The 24,301-nt window shown below is 49.3% G+C and overlaps 1 protein-coding gene across 1 annotated transcript in view; it reads right to left on the minus strand.

The window, feature by feature from the left end:
• VPS8 (VPS8 subunit of CORVET complex) overlaps positions 1–24,301 on the minus strand; it is a 1,789,524-nt gene that overhangs the window by 834,130 nt on the left and 931,093 nt on the right. Inside the window, exon 29 of the mRNA XM_085648738.1 lies at positions 3,452–3,508. Coding sequence (XP_085504864.1) covers positions 3,452–3,508 — 57 coding nt within the window. The remainder of the gene's footprint in view (positions 1–3,451; positions 3,509–24,301) is intronic.

Genomic DNA, 24,301 nt, shown 5'->3' on the forward strand with positions numbered 1-24,301 from the left:
ACCGGGACCTCAAGCGGCGCGGAGCCGACTGCCGGAACTCGAGGAGCTTGCGGGACCGCTCCCGCCTTGCCTTCGAGGTCAAGGCCCGGCAGTTGGGGCACGGCTTATCATCATGGTCGGCCCCAAGACAGTAGAGACACCGATGGTGGGGGTCGGTAACTGACATCAGTCGGGGACAGACGTCATATGGCTTGAACCCGGGCATCCCTACCGGCACCAGGAGTCGAAGTTGACTCGAAAAGAGAGACAAAAATGTCCAAAAAGTTAATCAAAAAATGACTAAGGGTACGCTCTTCCCGGATCTGCGCTTACTGGCGCGGAAAAAAGAAGAACTGACGTCCGCGTGTGAGGGCGGCGTCAAAGTACTCTGACGACGCCTACCGACGCGCAAGAGTACTGCTGACGAAAAATCTTTCCGGATCCAGCCTGACGCCTGAGGAAATTCTAAGGTATGGAATCTAACTAACGTGTTTCTTTCATCTTTATAGTGCTTTATAGCGCTAGAAGGTCCCAGCCTGGAGCAGAAAGCACTGTAAATATGCAAGTCATTACTATTAAATTAAATTATACACAGTATAATGTAGGCTGCTGCAAAATGATTTGGTGTTTTAAGATTAAACAAGTGCTTTCAACATATATATTTTAGTAATAGTTAAACATTGCCTATTGCAAACATTTCTCTATTAAAAGTACACTTTCTAGAAATGAGCTTGTAACACCGTAACATTAGATATGGAAAAGAATAACAGATTGTCCCCATGAAGTCTCAGGTGCCTCCATCAATTAAAGCCTAAACTAGCTTCCCAGCTGCCTTTACATTTAGGGCCTAATTACAAAGGTGGTCGTTATTGTAGGTTTAAAGTCCAACCGCCGTTTTATGATGGCGGTGGTTGGAGTTTAAAGTGGCCGGGGAATCCAACGCAGCTCCGACGGACTCAATGAGCCCGTTGGCCAGCCAGAAAGGCCTCATAATACCTTACAGCATTTCCACCGTTGGGGTTATGATGTTGATTTCCGAAAGCCAATCGATGTCAGCCTTTCCAACATGGATTGGCTATTGGAAACTGACTTTGGGGGTCCCTAGCAGGGCCCCTTGGCCCTTCGCATTTGGACCTGGGGGGCACCTGTGGTGCCCACACGGTGCAGGGATGTTTGGAAACATCCATTTTTCTATGGCAGCTTATGCTGCAGGCGTTTTATGCCTGCCGAACAAGTCGCATAGAAAAATGGATGTTTGCAACCGCACACAGTGCGGTCAGATTCAAATCATGCGGTTGAAACCGCCGACCTAACGTCAGTCCGTTCCCATTTCACAACTGTGTCGGGCGGACTCATTGTAATCAGGGGCTAAGTGATTAACCAATTGCACATATTTACATTCTTTTAGGTAGCAGGCACCCAGGTGAGAATACGGTTTCATCCTTAGCTTTGTGTTCCTCCCTGAGATTCACAGCACAGCAAAGCTCGTCCCCATCCCATCCCAGCCCTCCCTTCACTTTTACGCAGAGTCACTTCAAGGGCCACAGTAATTGTTCAGGGGTGGTTGTTTTTTAACGAAAAGTATGGGAAATGTTTATGTAAAATTAAAGAAGCATGGGGCATGTGGCTCCCAATAGATCCTGTCCGCTTTGATCTCTGTTTGCATGCAGATCGTCCTGACCACTCGGGCTTCAGAGTAACGGTCCAGGAGAAAGAGAAAAGTACTGAGTTCCTTGGACAGCATCAAAGAGATAGCCCAGAGGAAGTGGTGCTACACAAGGGGGGGCATGTTTTAGATTATAAATGATTGAGACAGCTTCCCCAGAGAGATGCCTTGAGGAAGTTGTGGAGTTTTTAGGGATTTTTTAAATTTCTATTTAGGGTTTGTTAGTGCAGCGGGTGCAGTTGAATTGGGACCCAGGCTCACAACATCCCAATTATGGGGCCTAGTGTTTTGGTCCATTTCTGTTTTGGTCTGATATATTTGTACCTTTAGAAGTCTCACATACATACATTATGAGCTACAGAAAAATAGCCCTGAAATGATCTCTTAAGCACCGTCCCGGAGCTCACCCCTGCTCCTTCCACTCTCCCGCAGCACACCTCACAGGCATGTATTTTAGAGGCAGAGATATCATAACCATCATTAATAGTCTTGAATATTAAAAAATGTCATTTACAACAATAACGTTAGCTATAGTGAACATCATTAGCATATCATAAATGTGATTTCTCAACAAAAACTTTCCTGACCTGAAAATGTGTTCAAAACGTATTACCATAATCAGGGGGAAGGGGACTAAATAATTGCGATATCGTAATCCCATTTCAGTACTCGAAAACGGTCCCCTATGCTAAAAAGGTTGGTTGATTTTCCCACTCATGCAGGTCTCCTCCTATATTTCCTTTCTGTGCAGAGTTAGGAGAGGTCAGTAGCCAGACTTGGATATAAGACAGGGGACAGGATCGTGAATTCCTGGGTTCATTATCACAGGTGTTTTAGAAATCCCCTGAAATTCCGAAATCTGAGATTCTTACATTTCAAACTTTCAGAAAGACTGTTTTATTATCAGGCAGATATATACTAAGAATTGTTGATCTTCATCCTTAGAAGGCCATCTTAGCTTCCTCCATGTTTAGAAATAAACTAAACATATGGCTTTTTAATTTAGCTTAAATCTGCTTTTGGCCCAGGTGCAGTAATTAGTAATTACATTAGTGCAGAGCGCCAGGACACTCTCAGGAGTGGCAGTGCGCTATAGAAATGCCCTTTCATTAAATCAATTTCTGCAACTTTCAGTCCTTTTATCTAAATTGAGGCCCCTTTCTCACACTGATGGATTTCCATCTGACAATATCTTTGGCAATTTATCATCCACTACTCGGGGCCACACAAACATCCACCAGGCTGCCTGTCAATATCTACACAAGCTGTACATTTCCATGTGCACTCTTGCCGCCTTACACTACCTCTTGCGTGCATTCCGTTTCATGACCCTGGAATAGACGAGTCAGGGTTCTGCTACTTGTATTTGAATGAGAGGTGGGAACAGTGAAGTCGAAAGGACACAATAAATTAGCTTGGGGTTGCTTATAAAGTAACAACAGATCTGTCCTCAGCTAAGAAGAAGTAGAACACATTTATTTTACGTACCACTTATTTCGTCCTTGGAATGTCTAAACTGGTAATGACTGATATTACTCTTACCCCTTTTAACATGTATCAATTTTTCAGACTCAAACACCTTGACGGCTGAGTTGATCTTTCCAGAAATCGAACTCCTGCACAGGACATTGCATAATACCCGAGAGACCTGACATATATTACATATACAGAAGTAAGACATGAACTAGAACACTTGAAAATATGATACTCTAAGGATTATATATGCTAAATGTCCTGAGGGAATTTAAAAACATAGAAAATTGCATCCATACCACAATTCTTTTTACGAAAATGGTATAAGAATACCTGCTGTCTTTCTGAATGTCTGGAGTCATCATCTGGGCTGCAGAGAAATTCAAGCACCTATTTAAAACAAAGTAATGATGATGTCATAACATACTTGGCATAAAAAGACCGTATAAAGTCACCCATTTCCACCTCTGCAAGAGCCGGTCTGTCTGTACGAACAGTGCTTGGAGGCCAATAGATCATTCATATATATTTTGGTACAAATGTTATGTGCCCCCCTAGTATATAAATGATGCCTCTGTTCCCATTCACTCAGCTCCTTCTAGGTTTTACATGGGGGATCATGATCATTTTGAGATAAACAGTGAAGGAGAGCAGGCAAATATTCTGAAGAGGAAACACAGAATCATCATTATTGAAGGCAACACAGTCAAGAACCATTTACAAAATGCTGTACAGATGTAAGCACGCAGGCACATTTGGAAATCTATAATGAACACATATGCTCAGAGGCTGCTTGGTTTTTTAGAGCATTATAGAGCTCACATGATGAAGTATCTAACCGCAGATTGCTTTCCTTAGAATATTCATTAGACGTCAGACTGAATCCTGAAAATCTTGAGCAGTAACTCTTTGCAATGTGAACTCCCCGCCGATGTCATACACACCGGATGTGATGTGCGCGGTGTCTAAATAGCTGCCACCCCAGTGCGCTGACGTCAGTTTCATTTGTGACACATTCTGCATCCACAGACATATGAGAAAGGTGATGACTAATGTGCTGAAGCGAAGCAAGACCTTCGGAAAGGAAGGCATATAATTCACAGAGCAGGAAGGCGGGAGGTTCAGTAAGCAATCTGCAGTTAGATCAGAGGTCTTCAATCTGTGGGGTGCGACCCACAGGGGGGCCCTGGAGTCATGGAAAGGGGATCGCACATTCCCAGGCCACACTTCTTCCTGAAATCCAAAAGGTGCTTTTCCTTTCGAAAAAGAGAACGGTCCGGGAGCTTCATTCTGAAAATGCTTCTGCTGAAGTTAATGGAGTTTCCTGTGCTGTGAAAAAAGAGGCCTGGCAGACAGGTAAAACAATCCTTCACACCAGGATGCCTGCTTGGCTGAATGAAATGCAAATGCAGCTATGAGTTAAAATGCAAACGTAAAGGGTGCTTGGGAGCGGTAATCACTTCAAGCATTGTGATTGCAAAGATTTGTTTTTTTTCCAGTGGTAGTAGGAAGAGTTAATACCTGGGATGTGAAGTCATGCTTTTAATTGTAACTGTATTTACACAGTGTTTAGTACCCCTGAGGAGGGTTGAAGGGACAGTTATGCAAAAAAAAAATGCTTCACTTATGTACTAGTATTACTAAAATCTACATTTTGGAAGCTCAATTTTATCCTAAAATATTATTTAAAAAATGACTTGCGCAGAACAAAATATTTTGGGGCTGCTGGAGCATCACTTTATAACGCTCCGGCAGTGCAAGCGTCTCAATTATATCTATGTAGCACCGCAAAGTCACCCAGCGTGGCTTTGCATGGCCTCATAGATATGGCGTAAGACAAAACAGTGCAAGTTGGTGCATTGCCTTACTCTGTGTCAAGTAGGTGTACCATGGGCATTGAGGTGGGTGTTCCCACGCAACACCAATGGATTTTGTAAATGCCCCAGATTTACAAAACCATGTAAAACTGGGGCAGCGCCAAAACCTTACGCCTCCACACAGCAGGCATAACGGGGAGAAATGTTTTCATTTCTCATTATTTCCACTTTCCATGTTTCCTGCAGAACACACACAGAAAGAGGAAAGCCCCTCTCTGGATTGTTTTTTTGCAGAAAGGTGCCCCTTCCTGCACAAAAACAATCCTGCCTATGTTGGCACAAGGCAGCAATTTGTGTGCCAACGCAGGGGGAAAGGGCAAGAATGTACCATATTTAATAATAAGGTGTATTCCTGCCCTTTCACATTGGCATAGGGCAGCGCAACAAGAAGACTTGTGGCGCTGCCCTACACCAATTCCTCATAAATGAGGCCCTTTGTTCTTAGCTACACCTTTGACCACGCCCCCACGATCACTGACCTTTGCTATGCTAAACACTGTTTAATATTTTCCCACTGTAAAAATAATTTTTTGTGGGAATTAGGGGCGTTTATGGTTATCGATAGTGGTCAATGATGAGGAGTATCAAGTTCTAGAAATTTTTGTCAGGAGTGGGTCCTTACGCCGAAAAGATTTTGACAGGAGGTCTCGGCATCAAAAAGTTTGAAGACCTCTGAGTTAGATAGAGTCTCTACCAGAAAGGGAGCGGAAAGAAAGGAACAGACATCAGTGTGCTGGGGTGCCGCTTATATAGGCACTGCACACGTCACATCCGGCACAGGCGCTGTCTACACAGACATCGCACCACCTACTGGTGTGCAGAGGTAGTGCTCAAAACGTACTGGATCAAGTCAGACACTTAGGCAGTATTGTAAGTTAAGGAGTCTGCAGTTAGAAGTCTCTTTCAACAGATTAATCTGAAAGCAGAGCAACAGCCAAAAATTCAGCTTGAGGATAGCAGATAATTCCATAATGAGGATACACGTTCATAGTTATAGGATGATTTTGCTGAGCAGAACACAACTCACAATTAACACTGTAAGGGAGGAGGACTGACAGGTCTGTGAGGAAGCAGCTTGTCTTAAGGAAACTTAAGCAATCCCTAACATCCATGAAATGCCAAGGAAATTGCTTTGAGATTAACCCTTCTAACCACCCAGAGATATTGAAGGATTTGCAGGTTTGACTATATATGGTAAAATGTGCAAAGGCTTACTGAAGATTGTGAGAAGTTGGCCTGATGTATGATGTCACTAATTCTAGTGTACACCTTATATCAGTCCAAACAACCCTTATGGTGATTGGTTGTAAAGTCAACCTTATAGACCAGTTATCCTAGTGGTAGCATGGACAAGAGCAGTCTTAGGCTAAACTCTGAATGGCATGTGAAGCCAGCTGTGATACCATATATAATCCCTTGAATACCAAATGAAAGGACACCACAACGGATATATATATAAAATAAAGTGTATTTATTCTAGTCAAACCCTCAGCACTCTTTATGAGATTAGAGGTAAGTACAACACAGTCTTATTCAAGCATACATTAAGTCACACAGGTAAGTGAATACAGTTAGGCCCTAGGGGCCACGCAAACCATATACTAAAGAAGTGGTATAAGGACCACTGTCACGGGAATAGGATAGGCTTAGGCCTAGGGAATCGCTGGGGCTACACTACACTAGCAACAGTTAGGAAGTGGGAGGCCCACGGGATTCAGGTGCAGAGTGGAAACACTCACGCGTAATGCGTAAAAGTCGATAGAATTACTAGCAGTTAGAAATTAACAGTTTAAGGACACTTCTGAAGCAGCTAGAGAGTCGAGACTCGGAAACTAGACCCTAGGATAGTCACTACCCTTGTGAGCACCTAAGTACCCAAGTTACCTAGCCCACAGGCTGCGGGTGCATAGGTGTGAACTTGCGTCGGGTTTCGTCGTGGACTTCTATGGATGCCTGAAGGAAAGATGCTGACAGGCAGTCAGTGAAGAGTGTCCGGTGGATCCCAAGGCTGGGATCAAGAAGAGAGGAGACCTGCAAGCAGAAGGGACAGAGTCAAGGTCACTAGCCAGTGACCACGTGGAACCAGGAAGGAACCAGGCGATGTCGTGAAGATTGCAGGTGAAGGTGAAGCTTGTCGCTGCAGCCACGGGGACCAGGAAACGTCGAGGACGACCAGGACCAGGAGGCGAGCTGTCCCACGAAGGCTCTTGCTGTCGGCGGCGTCGAAGTTGGACTAGGACTCACCAAGCCTTGGCAAGCGGAACCCACGAAGAACGGAGGACTTACTTCTGGTGCAGACCAGGAAGGTCTGGGGTGCTTCTCTTTTGCAAGGAAGCGGGAGCCAGTCTGGAGGAGCCAAACCAGCAGTGAAGATTTCTGGATGCGTCGTCACAAAGGCCACTAGCCAACGGGCAAGCAACCGGACAGACGCGGCAAGCAGGAAAATGCAGAAGGGCCCCACGCAGGACTCGTGGAGTGTGGGGGGCTGATCTTTGGTGCAGATGGTGCTTGGGGTTGGGGCTTCTCAATCCCCGGTGCACAACTTCGAGGGTGCCTCAGAAGCTGCGCTGGAAGATACTAGCCACTTTTCCCAGGTAGCCGGTCCCACGTCTCTCGTCGCCTCCACGGATCTCAGCTCGGCTGTGGATGTCGATCAGGGTCGGAGAAGTCTGGAAGTCAAGGCTCTGGTCGGGCTCTGCAGTCGGTCCCTCGTAGAACTTCAGCAAAGCAAAGGGTAGTCTCTTGATGGTGCCTGTTTGCACAGGGTAGCCACTCCTTGGCCACAAGGGAGATTCTTCAGTCTTCTTCTTTCGTCGAATGTCGAAGGTCCAGAGTTTCTGTTCAAGTTGCAGGTTCAGGATAATCTAATCTCCTGGGGCCCAGCTACCACTCTTATACTAATCTGGGGGGCTGGGTTACCTGCTAGGTCACGCCTTATGGGTGGGACCTGGGAGGGGGGTGGTTACACCTCCTTCCCTTTGTCCAGTTTATCGCCAGGACTGGGGCTGGAGTGCCCCAGCACCGGTTTGAACTGGACTATGCATGGGACACCTTGTGTGCCCCAGGCATGTCTCATTCCTTTCAGCCCTCCCTGCCCCAATACACTAAAGTCTGTCTGGGGAGGTGCTAGCACCTCCCCAAGCAGGAAACCTATTGTCCAAGCCTCCCTTGCCGGGATCACTCCCAGCAGCAGGAGGTCAGACTCGTGTCTGTGGCAGCAGCATCCATTTTGTGATGCTGAGGCTTTGGTTAGAGTTAAACAGCAAAGTAGGATTTTAACATGTCTCTCCCTCTAGAAGGGGGGAATAATATCCTCATCACCAGAAATGGTATGGGGGTATTATTCCAAAGTGTTAGACACCTTACACAACATGTTTTGATAAAGCCAAACCATAGTTACCATAACCGTTTAAGATTATAAGGCACTTTAAGAGTATATGGTAGGCTATATCATAGAACAGCTATAAGGACATGGTTCCGAAAGCTGCAGACAGGCTCAGCTCATGCTAGAGCACCATCTCACATGTTACCAAGCACTCTGCCTCCAGGATTGTTAAGGCCTGCCATAGGAGTGGCTGATAGGTACACATGTGTCTATTTTAAGGGTAGATATAGGTATACTATATCTAAGCAAGGGGTGATTACACGACCTTGCCCCAGCTGAGTGATCAGCCAGTTGTGTCTGATTGGAAGGCCAGACCAGGGGTGGCATAATACATGCTGCAGCCCCTGGGAGGCCTAGGGTACACCTATGCCCTGGGTACCTAGGGTACACTGTACAGGGTCCAATAAGGTGATCCTTACCAATTGGGAATGTACCTAGGGTACATGGAGTCCATTTTAAAGAGAGAGCAGACAGCCTGAGACCCTGAATGGCAGGACTTCAGGCCAACTAAGTCGAAAAACCAGCTAGACACTAGGCAAAAAGTTGGGGGTAACCATAGTCAGATATCCACCTTCCTACAAAGATCTGGCAGCTGCAACACAATCAAAACCATCACTGTTGACAATATAGCTTCCATGATGAAGTGTGTAAACATTTTTTTCATAACCTGAACCTGAAAAATATAGGGGAAAGGAGCCTTAATATGAAATTTCAGGGTGAGCTAAACACCTCTTTCAAACTTCATGTTTATAAGAAAGGAAAAGGCTTTGCAAAGAAGCCCATCTCATCCTGTCCATAGACCCCATGTTTGACAGTGCCACATTCAATCAAGACTTCTTTTGGCTGTGTGACACTCTGTCCCATTCATAAATGCGGATACCATTACTTCAGAATTTTTGTTTTTCGATTACCTTAATTTCACACTTGTAGGGAAAGGTACCATCATTCAGTTTTTCTATTGTTTAATACTTATTTTTTAAGCCTTTACCTTTTTAATTTATTGTAATTTATAAATAATGAATTATCGATTCCAATCTATTAAAATATCTTAACCTTACTCCTGAATCCTATAAACATCCTATATGTTTTTCAACTGTGTGTTTGGGTGTGCGTGTGTCCTACCCCTGAACTTACCCGAGAAACACCTGGGGAGGCTTGGGTAAATTCAAAATAAAGTTAATCGGAATATGATTTAAATCTACACTTATGGATCCAAATTATCAGCAAAACTAAATTAGGTATCAAAATAGTAAGAGCATACCAATCTCTCTTTTGTATTATCAAGATTCAGGCCTAACTCAGTAAGAGTAGAAGTACATTGTCAGCATCTTACACATAAAAGCCAAGCACCAATAGAAATAATGAACTTTATTTAGAACATACACATAAAAAGAATTAGAGCAACGTTTCAAGGCTGAAGCTCAAATGGGGGAAGAATAAGGGGGTACAGGGATGCTCTGAGTATGAATGGTACAAAATGAAGGGATCCAGGACAGAGTAATGCTAGTCAAACCAATTTCTATCAGGCAACTGAGCAAAATGTTGTTGACCACTATATGCTACCTATGCATTGAGCAATATCAGGAGAGTGGTATTAAAGAGCTTGGATTCAAACCAGAGACCAGCGAAAACTGATACAACCACATTCGAGTTTCACTACTGGGACCAAACAAAATGTGCAGACTGTACAATCAATCTATCAATCAGGGATGTGTAGAGCGCATTACTCACCTGTGAGGGTCTCAAGGTGCTGGGGAGGGGAGGGGGATGGAAAGCTCCGGTCATCCGAAAAGCCAGGTCTTGAGCTCTTCTTCCTGAATGCTTGCAGTGTGGGACTTTGTCTGATGCTGAGGGGGAGTTTGTTTCAGGTCTTGGCCACGATGTAGGTGAAGTATATGCATCCCGTTCTGGCTCTGTGGATGCAGGGGATTTTGGCCAAGGCCAGGTCAGCGGACAAAGGCTTCTATTTTAGGGGCGTGGAAGGAGATGCTTTTGTTGAGGTATTGTGGTTCGGTGTTGTGGAGGGCTCTGTGGGCGTGCATGAGCAGCTTGAAGGACACTCTTTTTTTCGACTGGGAGCCAGTGGAGGTCCCATACGTGCTGGCTGATGTGGTCCTTTCGTGGAACGCTGAGGACGAGTCTGGCTGCAACGTTCTGGACAGTATGGAGTTTGTGGAGTAGACATTTGTTGATTCCAGCGCAGAGGTTGTTCCCGTAGTCCAGCCTGCTGGTGATGAGAGTGTAGATGACAGTCTTTCTGGCTTTTGGGGGGCGGATCCATTTAAATGTCTTGCGGAGGATGCAGAGGGTGTTGAAGCATGAGGCGGATTCAGCGTTGATATGTCGGTCCATGGAGAGGGAGGAGTCGATTATGATGCTGAGGTTGCGGGCGTGGTCCCTGGGTGTGGGACGGTTGCCGAGGGCTGGGTGCCACCAGGTGCTGTCCCACAGAGAGGGGGTGGATCGAGGATGAGGACTTCCGTTTTCTCAGAGTTGAGCTTCAGGCAGCTACTTCTTATCCAGGTTGCGACGTCCTACATTCCTTCCTGGATGTTGTGCGTGGTGGTGAGGGGTTCCTGAGGGAAAGGATGAGCTGGGTGTCGTCGCCTTAGGATACTATGCTGAGTCCGTGTTTTCTAAAGATGGTTGCGAGGGGGGCCATGTAGATGTTGAAGAGCGTGGGGCTGAGGGAGGATCCTTGGGGTACTCCGCATCTGATCTTTATGGGTTCGGACAGGAAGGGCAGGAGTCTAATTCTTTGAGTTTGGCCGACTAGGAAGGAACGAATCCAGTCTAGGGTGGTTCCCTGTATGCTGGCGTCATGAGGTCTGGCAGCTAGTGTGCGGTGAAAGACAGTGTTGAAGGTTGCTGAGAGGTCTAGCAGAATGAGGGGTGCAGTGTGACCTTGGTAGAAGAGTGTGAGGATGTCGTCCGTGGTGACTAGGAGGGTGGTCTTGGTGCTGCGGTTGCTTCGGAAGCCGGATTGAGATGTGTCAAGGATGGCATTGGATTCTATGAAGTTTGTTAGCTGGATGTTGACTATCTTCTCTGGGACTTTGGCGGTGAAGGGGAGGAGGGAGATGGGCCTGTAGTTCTTGAGATCGGTCGGGTCTGCGGCGGGGTTTGACTTCTGTACAAACAAGCATTTGCAATGCAATAGGTCTCGCATTTACGCAAGTTTGAGCTATTGACATTGTAAATGACAATGCCTTTTATTTATGTTTTGGTTTTTAAAACATAAATAAAAGGCTGTGTCATTTACAATGCCAATAGCATAAACGTGCGTAAATGCGAGACGTATTGCATTGCAAATGATTGTTTCTTGTCCAACCTCCACATCTCAGGCAAAGCTACGTCTGGAATTCTGCTTGACCAAACAGCAATTTTTGCAAGAATCATGTGTTATCGGCTTTTGGCATGAATGCAAGATTGCAAAACGTGGCTCACTAAATTATTGTTATGTCCCCAGCTTGAGAAAAGCAGATCGAAAACGAGTTTCCGCCCACTCTGTCAAGCTTCACCGAGTGCTAAACAATTTAAACGTGCAAAAAGCCTGGGAAACCAACTCTTTACAGCAACTGTGCAAAGTAATACTAAGTTATGAAACGTGTGCTATTTCATTTTAACCAGACTTAAAATTCGTCCAATCGCTAAAACACGTCTGCATATTACTATCTCCCCAAAAACACAATGCAGGCTTACCTGGCAGAAAGCTCTTCAATGACATCTAAAAACAAGCCGGAAGTCAGGCGCCCTTGCCCGGGACGTGGGCGGGGCCTGCTCCGGCAGGAAGAGAGACGGCGTACCATGCTAACGCGGGGCTCCCATGCTGAAGGGAGAGCCCCGCGGTGGCGACCGGAGTGGAGCGAAGCCCCGGGTCCCAGGAGGGGGCCCGGGTGAAGACTGCGGCGGACGAGGCTGCCCACGGCAGCATGGGGCTCCCGGGAGTGCAGGGAAGCCCCGCAAGAGAAGTGCTGCAGCCGCGAGGAGGAGCCCCCCCCCAGAAGAGCAGCCCGGTGAGTGAAGAAGGGCTGGGGGGTTCCGTGTGGGCTATTGTTGGTGCCTGATCGAGGCACAGCGTCCTTGGCGACAGCAGCGCTACGCGCTGCGTGGGCTGACATGTGGTCGGAAGGGGGACAGGAGATGTGCACGCCGCGTGGCTGTAAGCGCGTACACCAATTCAAATCCGCTAAGAGCCTGTGCGTGCACATCTCCTGTCCCCCTTCCGAGGCAAGTCAGCAACAATAGATCTCGCCGAAAGCAGCGCTCCGCGCTGCGTTCGCAGGCGAGACCTAAAAACCAAAGTACTAAAGAAACCTCTAGATTGCGGATAAACCGGAGAGTTACATCAGTTTAGTTTCTACTGCAAATTAATAAGTAGGGGTGAGCACTATTATCAAGAAAGCATATGTGGGACAGCTGTCGGACATTAGTGAGATCAGAAGCTTCAAGACTTCAGAAGACAGTGATTACCACTTCATAGAGTCCAGGCCATTTAACAGAAGGGATGAGCTAAAGTGACTGAGACTTATGTGTGGGAGGAGACTAAAGGTAGGGGCACTATAAGGGATTTGTGGTTTAACCTTACTCTCGCTAATAAAAATGTTCCATCTGTCATTCTACCTCCTCAACTATATCGTACGGTTTTACCTAAGGAATGAGTTACTTACCTTCAGTAACAATGTATCTGGTAGAGACACAGACTAGCCACAGATTCCTTAACTTAGAATATTCCCCAGGCGTTAGACTGGATCCGGAAAACAGGAATAGTGTGCCAAAATAAGAGTTAAAGCATTGAAACAACAAATTTATCAAAACAACAATGAAAAGAAATCAGAGAATGATGAGAAACATAACTACATTGAAGGAGCACTCAACACTTGAAGGGACTAAAGGGCGCGAACAGAGCGCCCGCCCCAGAAAAAGTCCCACCAAAGCACAGAGCCCCCCTCCCCCCCCCCATAAGAGGCAACGGCAGTGGAAATGAAGGACATAACAAATGAAGGACACTTTGTAACTACAGAATATAACTGTATGAAAGACAGTCAGTAACCAAATACTGTAACTGTAAAGTACAAGACTGGAACAATATGACTCATGACAAGGGACCAGAAATGAGCAACAACGAAGGATGCTCACCACACCCCCAACAATGACCTATAAAGTTCATCATGGTCAAATAGAAGCACAACCCAATCGACTGCATCAGAGACAAGGAGACCCCAAGTAATGGAGAGAAATAGACGAGGGCGGAGGGAGGGCAGAAGAACATGAGAACCTCCATGCCATAGCTATCAAGGTGGAGGAACATAGAAAGCACAGAACCAAGCCACTCAAGAACTAAAATGGCGGAGAATCAATGTGCCAACACAGAATGACACTCCCTACCCCAGAGGCAGGCGGAGTAGAAAACCCCTTGGGTAGACCAATGCCACCTGCAAAGAGGCAAGTGGGTAGTATCCCACCTGGAAAAGCTCTCGCAGAACGGGGAGGATGGGTGGGCTTTAAGGAATCTGCGGCTAGACTGTCTCTACCAGATACATCGTTACCGAAGGTGAGTAACTCGTTCATCTGATAGAGACATCTAGCCGCAGATCCTTAACTTAGATAGATACCAAAGCCATATCCCATAGGAGGAGGGTCTGTGAGTGAATGCCACCAAGTTCCCAAGGGAAGTAAATCGTCACGCACAGTGACGAAATCAAGGTGGGGACAGCAAACAATGCCAGCGCAGCGGACACCAGACCCATAAACCTTAGCAATGCCAGTGTAGCTGACACTGGGCCACGAAGTAAAAAGTGAATCATGAGCAAGGGAAGCCAGGTACCACAATACATCAGAGGACGGTACAAATGCACCATCAGTCAGACAGGGACTAAATGAAAACCCAGCAACAGAAGGGTCAGTGCACAATAGTAGATTGCCACAGCTGCCACGAAAAGAGGGAAACTGAGTACAGGATCCCAGAAGTCGTAGGAGACAAAGCCCCAGTGAAGGGACTGAACAAAATTACAGATTCAGAACACACCAAATGAGCGGCACAGCATCAGGTGGCAGCAAATGGTGGCAGAAGACATGCCAAGACATACACACTACGTACACCAGCAGATACATAGATGTGAATCACAAGAAGACACAGACCAGACAGTGTGTACCGTGAAAACCACACCACTGCATAAATGAAGCATGCGCGCCGACAGAGAAGGTGGGCGCCGCAGAAGGAAGTCAACGAGTCAACCATACCCACAGGTTCAATGACGAAGGGCCACTAGCAAGCCCGACGCACCCAAGCCATCTCCCATGAAGAAGAGAGAGAGAAAGAGAGAGAGGAAATCTGGGACAACCTCCAGAAACCAACGCAGGGAAACCCCACACATATGCCTGCCCTCTCATGTGTGTACACAGCATCATAGAAACATATGAAAAAGTCAAGAAATTGATAACCAAGGGGAAACTGGAAGAGGACCCCGAAAGTTGCCCAAAGGGGCACCAACGGCACCAAGGTGAACATAGCAGGACACCCAAGTCCATGAACAAAGAGTGCGACTCCAACCTCCCGATCGGGATAGTAAAGGCGGAGTCACCTCGAAACAGACTGGATACTGACCATCACACTAAGGAAAAGGAGGAGTCAGTAACCCTCAGACACAGAATGTCTGAAAAAGCATAGCTAGAGCCCGGATGACACCAGAAAACATCCAAGGATATACCAAGTCTGTCGAAAAAACGCAGCAGAGACCAAATACCGAAAATTAGGCCGGGAACCGGCAAAGGGAGGGAAAACGCAACAGGGATCAGCCCTGGCAAAAACCCTACTCCCACAGGCAAACCCCAACAGGGGGTGCCCGAGCCTGTTCCAACACCAGGGAAGAAGACCACGTAGCCAAGACTGTGACTCAAGGAACATTACGGGTCCTCCATGAGACCGTACACACCCAGTGTGGGCCCACATGTGGTGCCTGCCCAGAACACAGAAGAACTGGACTGGATCAAAATGGAACAAAGCGCCCACAGGGACGTACACCCACGCCCAAGACAGCCAAAGTGCTAAGGGCAGAACGGAAGGCGGAAAGAAGAGCCCAATACAAGGCCGGAGGAAGTGAACCCCTCTTTGGGACGCCAACAATACACCGGAGCAGACTGCATCCACAGACGAATGAGAGTGCAACAGAACAACCGCAGGCAGCAAGAAGCTCCAAGAGATGACAACGGCAGCCCGTTTGCCTTAACAGAGAAAATGGTCCACCACTGCATGAAGCATAGAACAAAGGGGAATGCTTATAGCAGAACCCACAGGAAAAAACCCCAGAGGAACAGAAATTAACAAAGAGAGCCTCAGAGACTTTCTAGCAGGGAACAACAGCTACACAATAGCCAACCAATACCACACATAGGGTATGTCACATCCTTTCACAAAACGAGGGACGCCTCTTGAGACAAGTTCATAAGCAGAGGTCGAAAAGAATCATCCTAAACGGTCGGCCCAGATGCACCATAAGGAGGAAAAAAGACACCGCGGAACAGCCATAAAGACCATCTGGGCAATAATGTCTTGACCAGTGACGGAAATCATAAAAGCAGGGACAATATTGCATTGGAAAACTTAGGTCCTCCATAAGGACTAAAAACCTGTCAGTCAACGAAATCCAGAGAGGAGGCGCCGGGCCGCCGAGTCAGCATGCTCATCAAACAGATGGATCCCATCAAAGGGCAGATCCCCGAGTCGCTCCTATACATGGTCAGGGAAACTGCCATTGCGTAACAACGCATGGCGATGCAAAGCAACTGAGCTGGCCATAGCCCGACCCACGGAATCAGTGGTGTCCATGGCCGATTGGACAGAAAACTGCGCCATGCTGCGGCCGCCCCGAATAAGTCGGGCCAGGTCAGCACGAGGGCCCTCCAGCAACGAGGGGAGGAGCCGCTCAACAGAGTCCCGAAGGGCAAAAGTGGCCCGAGCAAATACGCAGGACGTGTTCAAGGACTGAAGGCCTGAGCTGGTGGACGCAAAGATACTGTGGCCACACGACTCCAACCACCTAGACTCCCGAGTGGGAGGAAGCAATGGAGAAGGAGAGGAAGCGAGTGCTGCCTGGACTACAAGTCTGTGAGCCCTAGGATGGAGGGACAAACAGGCAGGGTCGTCTGGAGCCGGGCGATGGCGATGCAAAATTAGTGCGACCCACAGGATCCTCTGATAAGGGTCTGCCCAAGTCCCCAGAAGGACATTGTACAAGGACCCACCAAAAAGCAACAATGGCTCCACATCCACTGTGCCGTGGTGGAGAAGATCCAACAAGGGATCCGACGGCAGGGAGACAGAGGGCTGCTGCAACTGCAAGATATCCGCAGCCCTGCAAATCACCCTCTCAAACTCAGCACCAGCCTCCGTGGCCATCCGAGGCGGAGACAGCAATTCATCGGTAGGGGACGGCTGCAGGCTAATCCGTCCACACAATGACAGATGCCCAGCAAAATGCTGAGCCGGTCAGCGCCCCATGGGCCCGTGCTGTCCCATGGGCCCCTGCCCTGCCATGGGCCCCTGCTCCATGGAGCAATGAAATGACGCTGGGGGGTGGAGAACCCAGTGGGGTCACGTCCTCTACCAGAAGAGGAACAGCTGGGGACAGAACAAGCGTCGATCGACCTCGAGACGGCGTTGGATCGACGTCGACGACCCCTAGAGAGGACTCGTCCACCTAGTGTCGGGCTGGCATCGACACGACCTCCACCAAGGCAGGAGCCTGTGGGAAGGACCAACGTCGACTAGGAGTCTAGCTCTGCGCTGCAGCCGCCACATGCGACAATGCAGGGAGCCCCTCAGGGCTGTGCGAAGGTGCATCAGGAGGGCCAGACGACCCGACGTCGCAGCGACCCCGGAACCGGAGTCAGGGTACTCGGTCAGCGCCCAGGGTGAACCCGCCGGCGAGCCTCTGACCTGAGTACCTGTGTCAGGATGTGCCCCCTGTCCCCCTCGAGAGCCCCCCAGACTCACCTATGTCACCCCCCTCTTCTCCCTTGCAGCCCCCAGACTTCGGGAACTCGGGCGCTGACATTGACACGGCTGTATTCCCCGGGCTCTGGCCCTTTAACAAAATGCCCGCCTCTTCGTCAGGAGACTCCGCCCCCTCAGACGTTGCAGGACTGGATTCGCCGCCTTGGAAGGTCTGGGAGAGCAACGCGAAACTAGATATAGACGCGAGGAGGACGCCGAAAGGAGAACCGGGAGCCGAAGACGAGCAGACGGTGGAGAAGCTAGCGGTACCAACTCCAGACGACGGACGCCACTCCGAGGAGCCGGGAGGCCTGACCCACGCTGCGCCCTGCCACGGACCTGGAGGTTTGTGGCTCCAGCAGGTACGTGAGCGCTTCCTCGGGTCGGGGCGGCGGGTGGTGGAGAACCCAGTGCTCGAACATTGAAGCAAGCGGACGGCTCATCTGCTGCTCACAGAAGTGACTTGAACCCGGTGTTGGTCTTCTCTCTCTCTACTCACCGCCTGACCCCTACGGTGCTCCCTCACGTCCCCTCCCCATCATTCCCCAAAACTTGCCTGAGATTAAGGCCATTTTTCTTTTGGTTTTGTATCCTGCTTCCCATCCCTCGAGAGCCTGGAAGAATACTCAGCGGCCAGACCAGACCCCCAAGAGGAAGAGCTTAATCGAGGAGGATTCCTGGCAACCCGTCTATCAAGACAAGCGCTACACACTGGACTGCTCTCAGAGATAAAGATATCAGACTTCTTTGCATAATAAAAGAATACCTCTTGCATTTCACTCCCGGGTCCTTGAACACATCACGACATATGGTGGAGAATGCGGGCATAACGCACCAGTGAAGAACCACGTATGGAGGCGCTTCTCCAACACCTCGTGGAGGGGCAGAAAAAGCTGAAATGGGCAGTCGAACGGCAGCTCACCAGCGCCCAGGCAGATAGGGACACCTTCAGGGATCAGATGAAGGCCCAGCTCTACGCCCTAGCACGTGTTGTGGAAGAGACCCCCTCCTCTGCTGGCACTAGAGGGGTAAACCGGACATCCGCCACACTCCCTACTGTGTCCCTGCAAAAGTACCTTCCCGGAGAGGATCCCGACGCCTTTCTTCTCAACTTCGAGCGAGCTGCTAGGGCCTGGGGCTGGCCGGTCTCTAAATGGCCTTTTTTCCTAGCCCCCCTCCTGTCAGGAGAAGCCCAAGCTGCCTACCAGGTCGCCAACGCGGGAGGCGTCACCCCTTATGAAGAAATAAAAGCCGAGATCCTGGATCACTTGGGCATGGATTCTGAAGCATACCGGCTACGCTTTCGCCTGGAAAAAGGGACCGCAGGCGATAGCCCTAAGACTTTGTATTTTAAGTTAAAAATGGCCGCGGAAAAATGGCTGAAACCTAATGAACTGACGAAAGAGGACATCATGAATGCCGTGATTCTGGAGCAGTTCCTGGAAGCCCTACCGTATACCACCCAAAGGTGGTTGAAACAACATGCTGGACTGACTATTGAAAAGGCCGTTGAGATGGCCACCTCCTTTGCAAGGGCTCAACCCCGCACCCAGCTCTGGGAGCCAGAGAGAGGATTAAAACCATCCTCCGTACCCCGAAAACCGCTTCGTCCCATCAAGGACCCTGAAAAGATCAAAGTCTCAAGACCAGAACCCCTCATTTCTCGGCAGCCACAATGTTTCGAGTGTGGGTAATGGGGACATATTGCCCGGGTATGCCCCCGACGAAAGGCAGAAGAGCCAATGGATGTTAGCTACGTGCCCCGTAACTTAATGTATTCCACCGAGATGGGCGCCGCTTTTTACGTAAGTCTTAGGGTGAACCGCCATACTGTTTCGGCCCTATTGGATTCCGGCTGTCGACAGTCCATGATTAAAAGTCGTTTTGTCACCCAGAAACAAAGGATTTCAGGGGGTCAGGTAATGATAAGGTGCGTTCATGGCGATGTACGCCTTTAACCTATAGCCAGGGTCCCCATTTACTGTCAAGGGAAAGAGGGCTCATTGCATATTACCGCGGGTCTTATGGATGATCTCCCCGAGGATGTTATATTGGGCACCGATAATCCCGACTTTCTTTCCCTCTTCTGGAAGACCACCCAACCGACCGCTAAAGACATCCCTGCCCTTCTGGTACAAGAGCCCTGGGAAATAGACAAAAACTTCCACTGGTCCCAGACTAATGACGTCACCCTTTTTCATGCCTGGCAAGAGGCCAGGAATCGACCTCCTAACTGTAAAGTCTCATTTCCATCTTTCCGAATACAGAACGGACTTCTCTACCGACTCCCTAGCCCAACTGCTCCTTCCCAGCTACTAGTACCCAAGGCCTTCAGGGACCAGGTCATGTTTTTTGCTCACTCCCACCTATTGGCCGGCCATACAGGGGCCCAAAAGACAACCAAGAACATCTTGCGGTGCTTCTATTGGGCTGGCATTTACGCGCAGATAAAGACATACTGTCAAGAATGCCCTGTCTGCCAGGTGAAGAATCCATATCGACCGACCCCGGTTCCCCTAAAACCTCTACCCATCGTTGGCCAACCTTTTGAACGTGTTGGTATGGACATTATCGGACCCCTACCACGCTCTTCAAAGGGTTACCAATACGTACTAGTGTTAGTGGACTATTGTACCCGGTTCCCGGAAGCATTCCCACTTCGGAACCCCACTACCCCCGTTATAGCTGACAAACTCCTGGAATACTTTTCCCGGGTGGGATTCCCATCACAAATCCTGACAGACCAGGGAACGCCCTTCGTCTCAAAACTAATGTCTCAAGTCTGTAAACTATTAAACATTAGACACATTAAAACATCTGTCTATCACCCCCAAACAGACGGTTTGGTAGAGAGGTATAACGGTACACTAAAATTAACCTTAAAGAAAATGCTAGAGAGCGAGGGAAAGTCCTGGGACCGTCTACTTCCCCTGGCTTTGTTCGTCATCCGGGGGCAGGTTCAGAGTAGTCTAGGGTCTTCGTCCTTCGAACTCCTGTATGGCAGACAACCTCGAACTCTGCTAGAGATGACGAAAGAGACCTGGGAAACAGAAGACGATAACACCCAGAACCTCCTAGACTACTCCCTGCATTTACGGTCCAGGCTCGGTAAACTCCGAGAGCTGGCTCACCAGAACCTTGAAAAAAACCAAGAAAAACAAAAACGACACTATGACAAAGGGAAGAAAATGCGTTCCTTACAAGTCAACGACTGGGCCTTGGTGTTATTCCCCATCAGTGCTAGCAAGGCCAAAAGCGAGTGGAAGGGCCCCTACAGGGTAGTGGAGACACTAGGAAAGACTACATACCGTTTACAAATATCCACACAAAAAACCCAATCCTATCATATTAACCTTTTGAAAAAATGGTTAGGACCTCCTCCGCAGAACGTACAGATCTCCCTTATGGAGAAAGGTTGCCCTTGCACACTAGAAAAACTGACGGTAAACCCGAACCTATCAACCGTACAGCTCAGGGACCTCCTGGACACTCTCTTCCCCTTTCAGGACCTTTTTTCCGATAGTCCAGGAAGGACGACCCTAGTAGAACACCAGATAAACACCAACCCCGGTGATAAAGTTAAACAAAAGCCCTACAGGATCCCGGCTGCTCGATGAGCAGCCATCTCCAGCGAAGTACAGAAAATGTTACAAATGGGGGTGATTAGGTCCTCACAAAGCGAATGGTCCTCCCCTTTTGTCCTTGTACCCAAGCCAGATGGGTCCATTCGTTTTTGTATTGATTTCAGGAAGGGTAACGCCATCTCCAGCTTAGATGCCTATCCACTGCCCCGAGTAGATGAGTTAATCGAAAAACTAGGAAAGGCCCAATACATTACCACCTTAGATTTGACCAAGGGGTATTGGCAAGTGCCCCTACGGAGTAGAGATCAGAAAAAGACCGCTTTTTCCACTCCAGATGAATTGTTCGAGTTTACGGTCTTACCCTTTGGTCTACATGGCGCCCCGCGACTTTTCAACGGTTGATGAACGTAGTTCTGCTGTCCCATCAGGAGTATTCCTCGGCCTACCTCGACGACATAATGATCTTCAGCCCCACTTGGGAGACTCACCTAGAGCGCTGTCATCAGGTATTGCAGGAACTACACACCGCAGGCCTTCACATCAACGCGGGAAAATCCTTTGTAGGGTTCCACCGGGTAAAGTATCTAGGGTATCTCCTGGGAAACGGGTGTATTGAGCCTCAGAGAGAGAAAATCAGGGCCATCACAGAAACACCTGTCCCTACAACCAAGAAGGAAGTTCGGGCCTTTTTGGGCCTATTGGGATACTACAGACGCTTTATTCCCCAATATTCAGAGATAGCGGCCCCCTTGACAGAACTCCTAAAGAAGTCAACCCCGGACAAAACCCTACGACATCCTTCTCCTCGAGTCCTGGACGCCATATCTCGCTTAACCCCTTGAGTGCCCCGCCCTTTCCACGCCCTGTGCCGGGCGTTTCATTAGCGGGCGGAGCTCATGACGAGATAGTCTCGTCATGGGCACAGCGCAACCGCGGCCCATGACGAGACCATCTCGTCATGGGCACTCAAGAGGTTAAAGAAAGTGATCACTAGCGGACCGGTGTTAGCCTCCCCTAACTTTGACTTGCCATTTGTTCTACAGACCGATGCTTCCGAGAATGGCATTGGCGCAGTCCTCTCGCAAATCGACTCAGACGGCACAGAGAGGCCCATCCTGTTTGTTAGTAGGAAACTATTTCCCCGAGAACGAAATTACCCTGTCATAGAGAAAGAGTGCCTGGCCGTGAAATGGGCTGTAGAAAAACTGCGCTATTATCTGGAGGGTAGACGGTTTCAGCTCTATACCGATCATGCCCCCCTCATATGGATGAGTCAGAATAAGTCCAATAATCAGCGCGTGATGCGCTGGTTTCTGTCCCTTCAACCTTTTACTTTTGACATTTTTCATCGTAAGGGGACTGACAACTCCAACGCCGACTTCCTGTCCAGAGTCCAATGTGTCCCCGAACGGGACTACTCATGGGGAGGGGTGTGTCAGGATGTGCCCCCTGTCCCCCTCGAGAGCCCCCGAGACTCACCTATGTCACCCCCCTCTTCTCCCTTGCAGCTCCCAGACTTCAGGAACTCGGGCGCTGACACTGACACGGCTGTATTCCCCGGGCTCTGGCCCTTTAACAAAGTGCCCGCCTCTTCGTCAGGAGTCTCCGCCCCCCCAGACGTTGCAGGACTGTATTCGCCGCCTTGGAAGGTCTGGGAGAGCAACGCGGAACTAGATATAGACGCGAGGAGGACGCCAAAAGGAGAACCGGGAGCCGAAGACGAGCAGACGGTGGAGAAGCTAGCAGTACCAACTCCAGACGACGGACGCCACTCCGAGGAGCTGGGAGGCCTGACCTACGCTGTGCCCCTCCACGGACCCGGAGGTTCGTGGCTCCAGCAGGTACGTGAGCGCTTCCTCGGGTCAGGGCGGCGGGTGGTGGAGAACCCAGTGCTCGAACATTAAAGCAAGCGGACGGCTCATCTGCTGCTCACAGAAGTGACTTGAACCCGGTGTTGGTCTTCTCTCTCTCTACTCACCGCCTGACCCCTACGGTGCTCCCTCACGTCCCCTCCCCATCATTCCCCAAAACTTGCCTGAGATTAAGGCCGTTTTTCTTTTGGTTTTGTATCCTTCTTCCCATCCCTCGAAAGCCTAGAAGAATACTCAGTTGCCAGATCAGACCCCCAAGAGGTAGAGCTTACTTGCGGAGGATTCCTGGCAACCCGTCTATCAAGACAAGCGGTACACACTGGACTGCTCTCAGAGATAAAGATATCAGACTTCTTTGCATAATAAAAGAATACCTCTTGCATTTCACTCTCGGGTCCCGTGCATCCTTGAACACATCACGACAACCTGCAACCACTGTGGGGCCCGAAGGCACGCCAGGGAGAGGGGGTGACCCAAATATGACCTGCAGAGCTTTGGAATAGGCATCCATCTGGGTCCAAGTCGCACCCACACCAGGAAACGGGGGGTAGGCTGAGGCAGACTCCTGAGGGCCCACGTCCGGTGAAGACAGGGAGTGGCGGGCTCCGACATCACGCTTGTGCGAGGTCGACGACCTCTGGGACTTCAAGTGCTTACCTGACGCAGGCGAGCGACGTCAACGGGAACGACTCCGGGACTTGTCCTGGACAGGAACCCCAGCGTGTAAAGAAGAACTGCGCCGTACGGAGCCTTCCGCTTGAGACGGAGACCGGCGCCGCGAGGAGTCCAACCGGGACAGCTGGGCGGACACCAACTTCATCCGGCGTTCCCGCAGGGACTTTGGTTTCAGGTGCCGGCAGGCGTCGCACTCAGCAGAGTCGTGGTGCTAGCCCATCCCCACATAAAGATCTCGTGGGGGTCCGTCGTCGACATCTGCCGTGAACAGGACGCACACGACTTGAAGCCCGAAGGCATCGGCACATTGTATCCGACGCGAAAAGGCGTCGTGAAGGCCTGAAAGAAAGAGGCCGGAGGAGCCGCTTCTCCCGTATCTGCGTTGGGACGCGGAAAAGAAGAAAACTGACGTCAGCACGCCGGTGGGGGTAGGGGGACCTACATGGCTCCATTGACGTCACTTCCGTGGACGACGTCAGGGCGGAGCCGGGCGATGCTGGCCCCGACGTGCAGAGGTACTGCTGAGGAAAACGTTTTCCTGGGGAATATTCTAAGTTAAGGAATCTGCGGCTAGATGTCTCTATCAGATTCAGGGATTAGTGCTATCCCAGGTACTTTAGAGGTCAGGGCAGACTGTTTAGTTTCCACTCAGTGATGGTTGTCTCATTTCCTTGGATGGTGCACACTTTCTTGTCTCTCATACTGGCGAACTCTGAAGTTCAAGAATATAACGATTACCATCTTTCAGGCAAAGGTTAGTGAAGATAAGAAGGTGGATAATTTCAGCAGCAGATAA

This window comes from Triturus cristatus, chromosome 3_2 (assembly GCF_964204655.1).
Source record: "Triturus cristatus chromosome 3_2, aTriCri1.1, whole genome shotgun sequence".
Classification (NCBI taxonomy): Eukaryota; Metazoa; Chordata; class Amphibia; order Caudata; family Salamandridae; genus Triturus; species Triturus cristatus.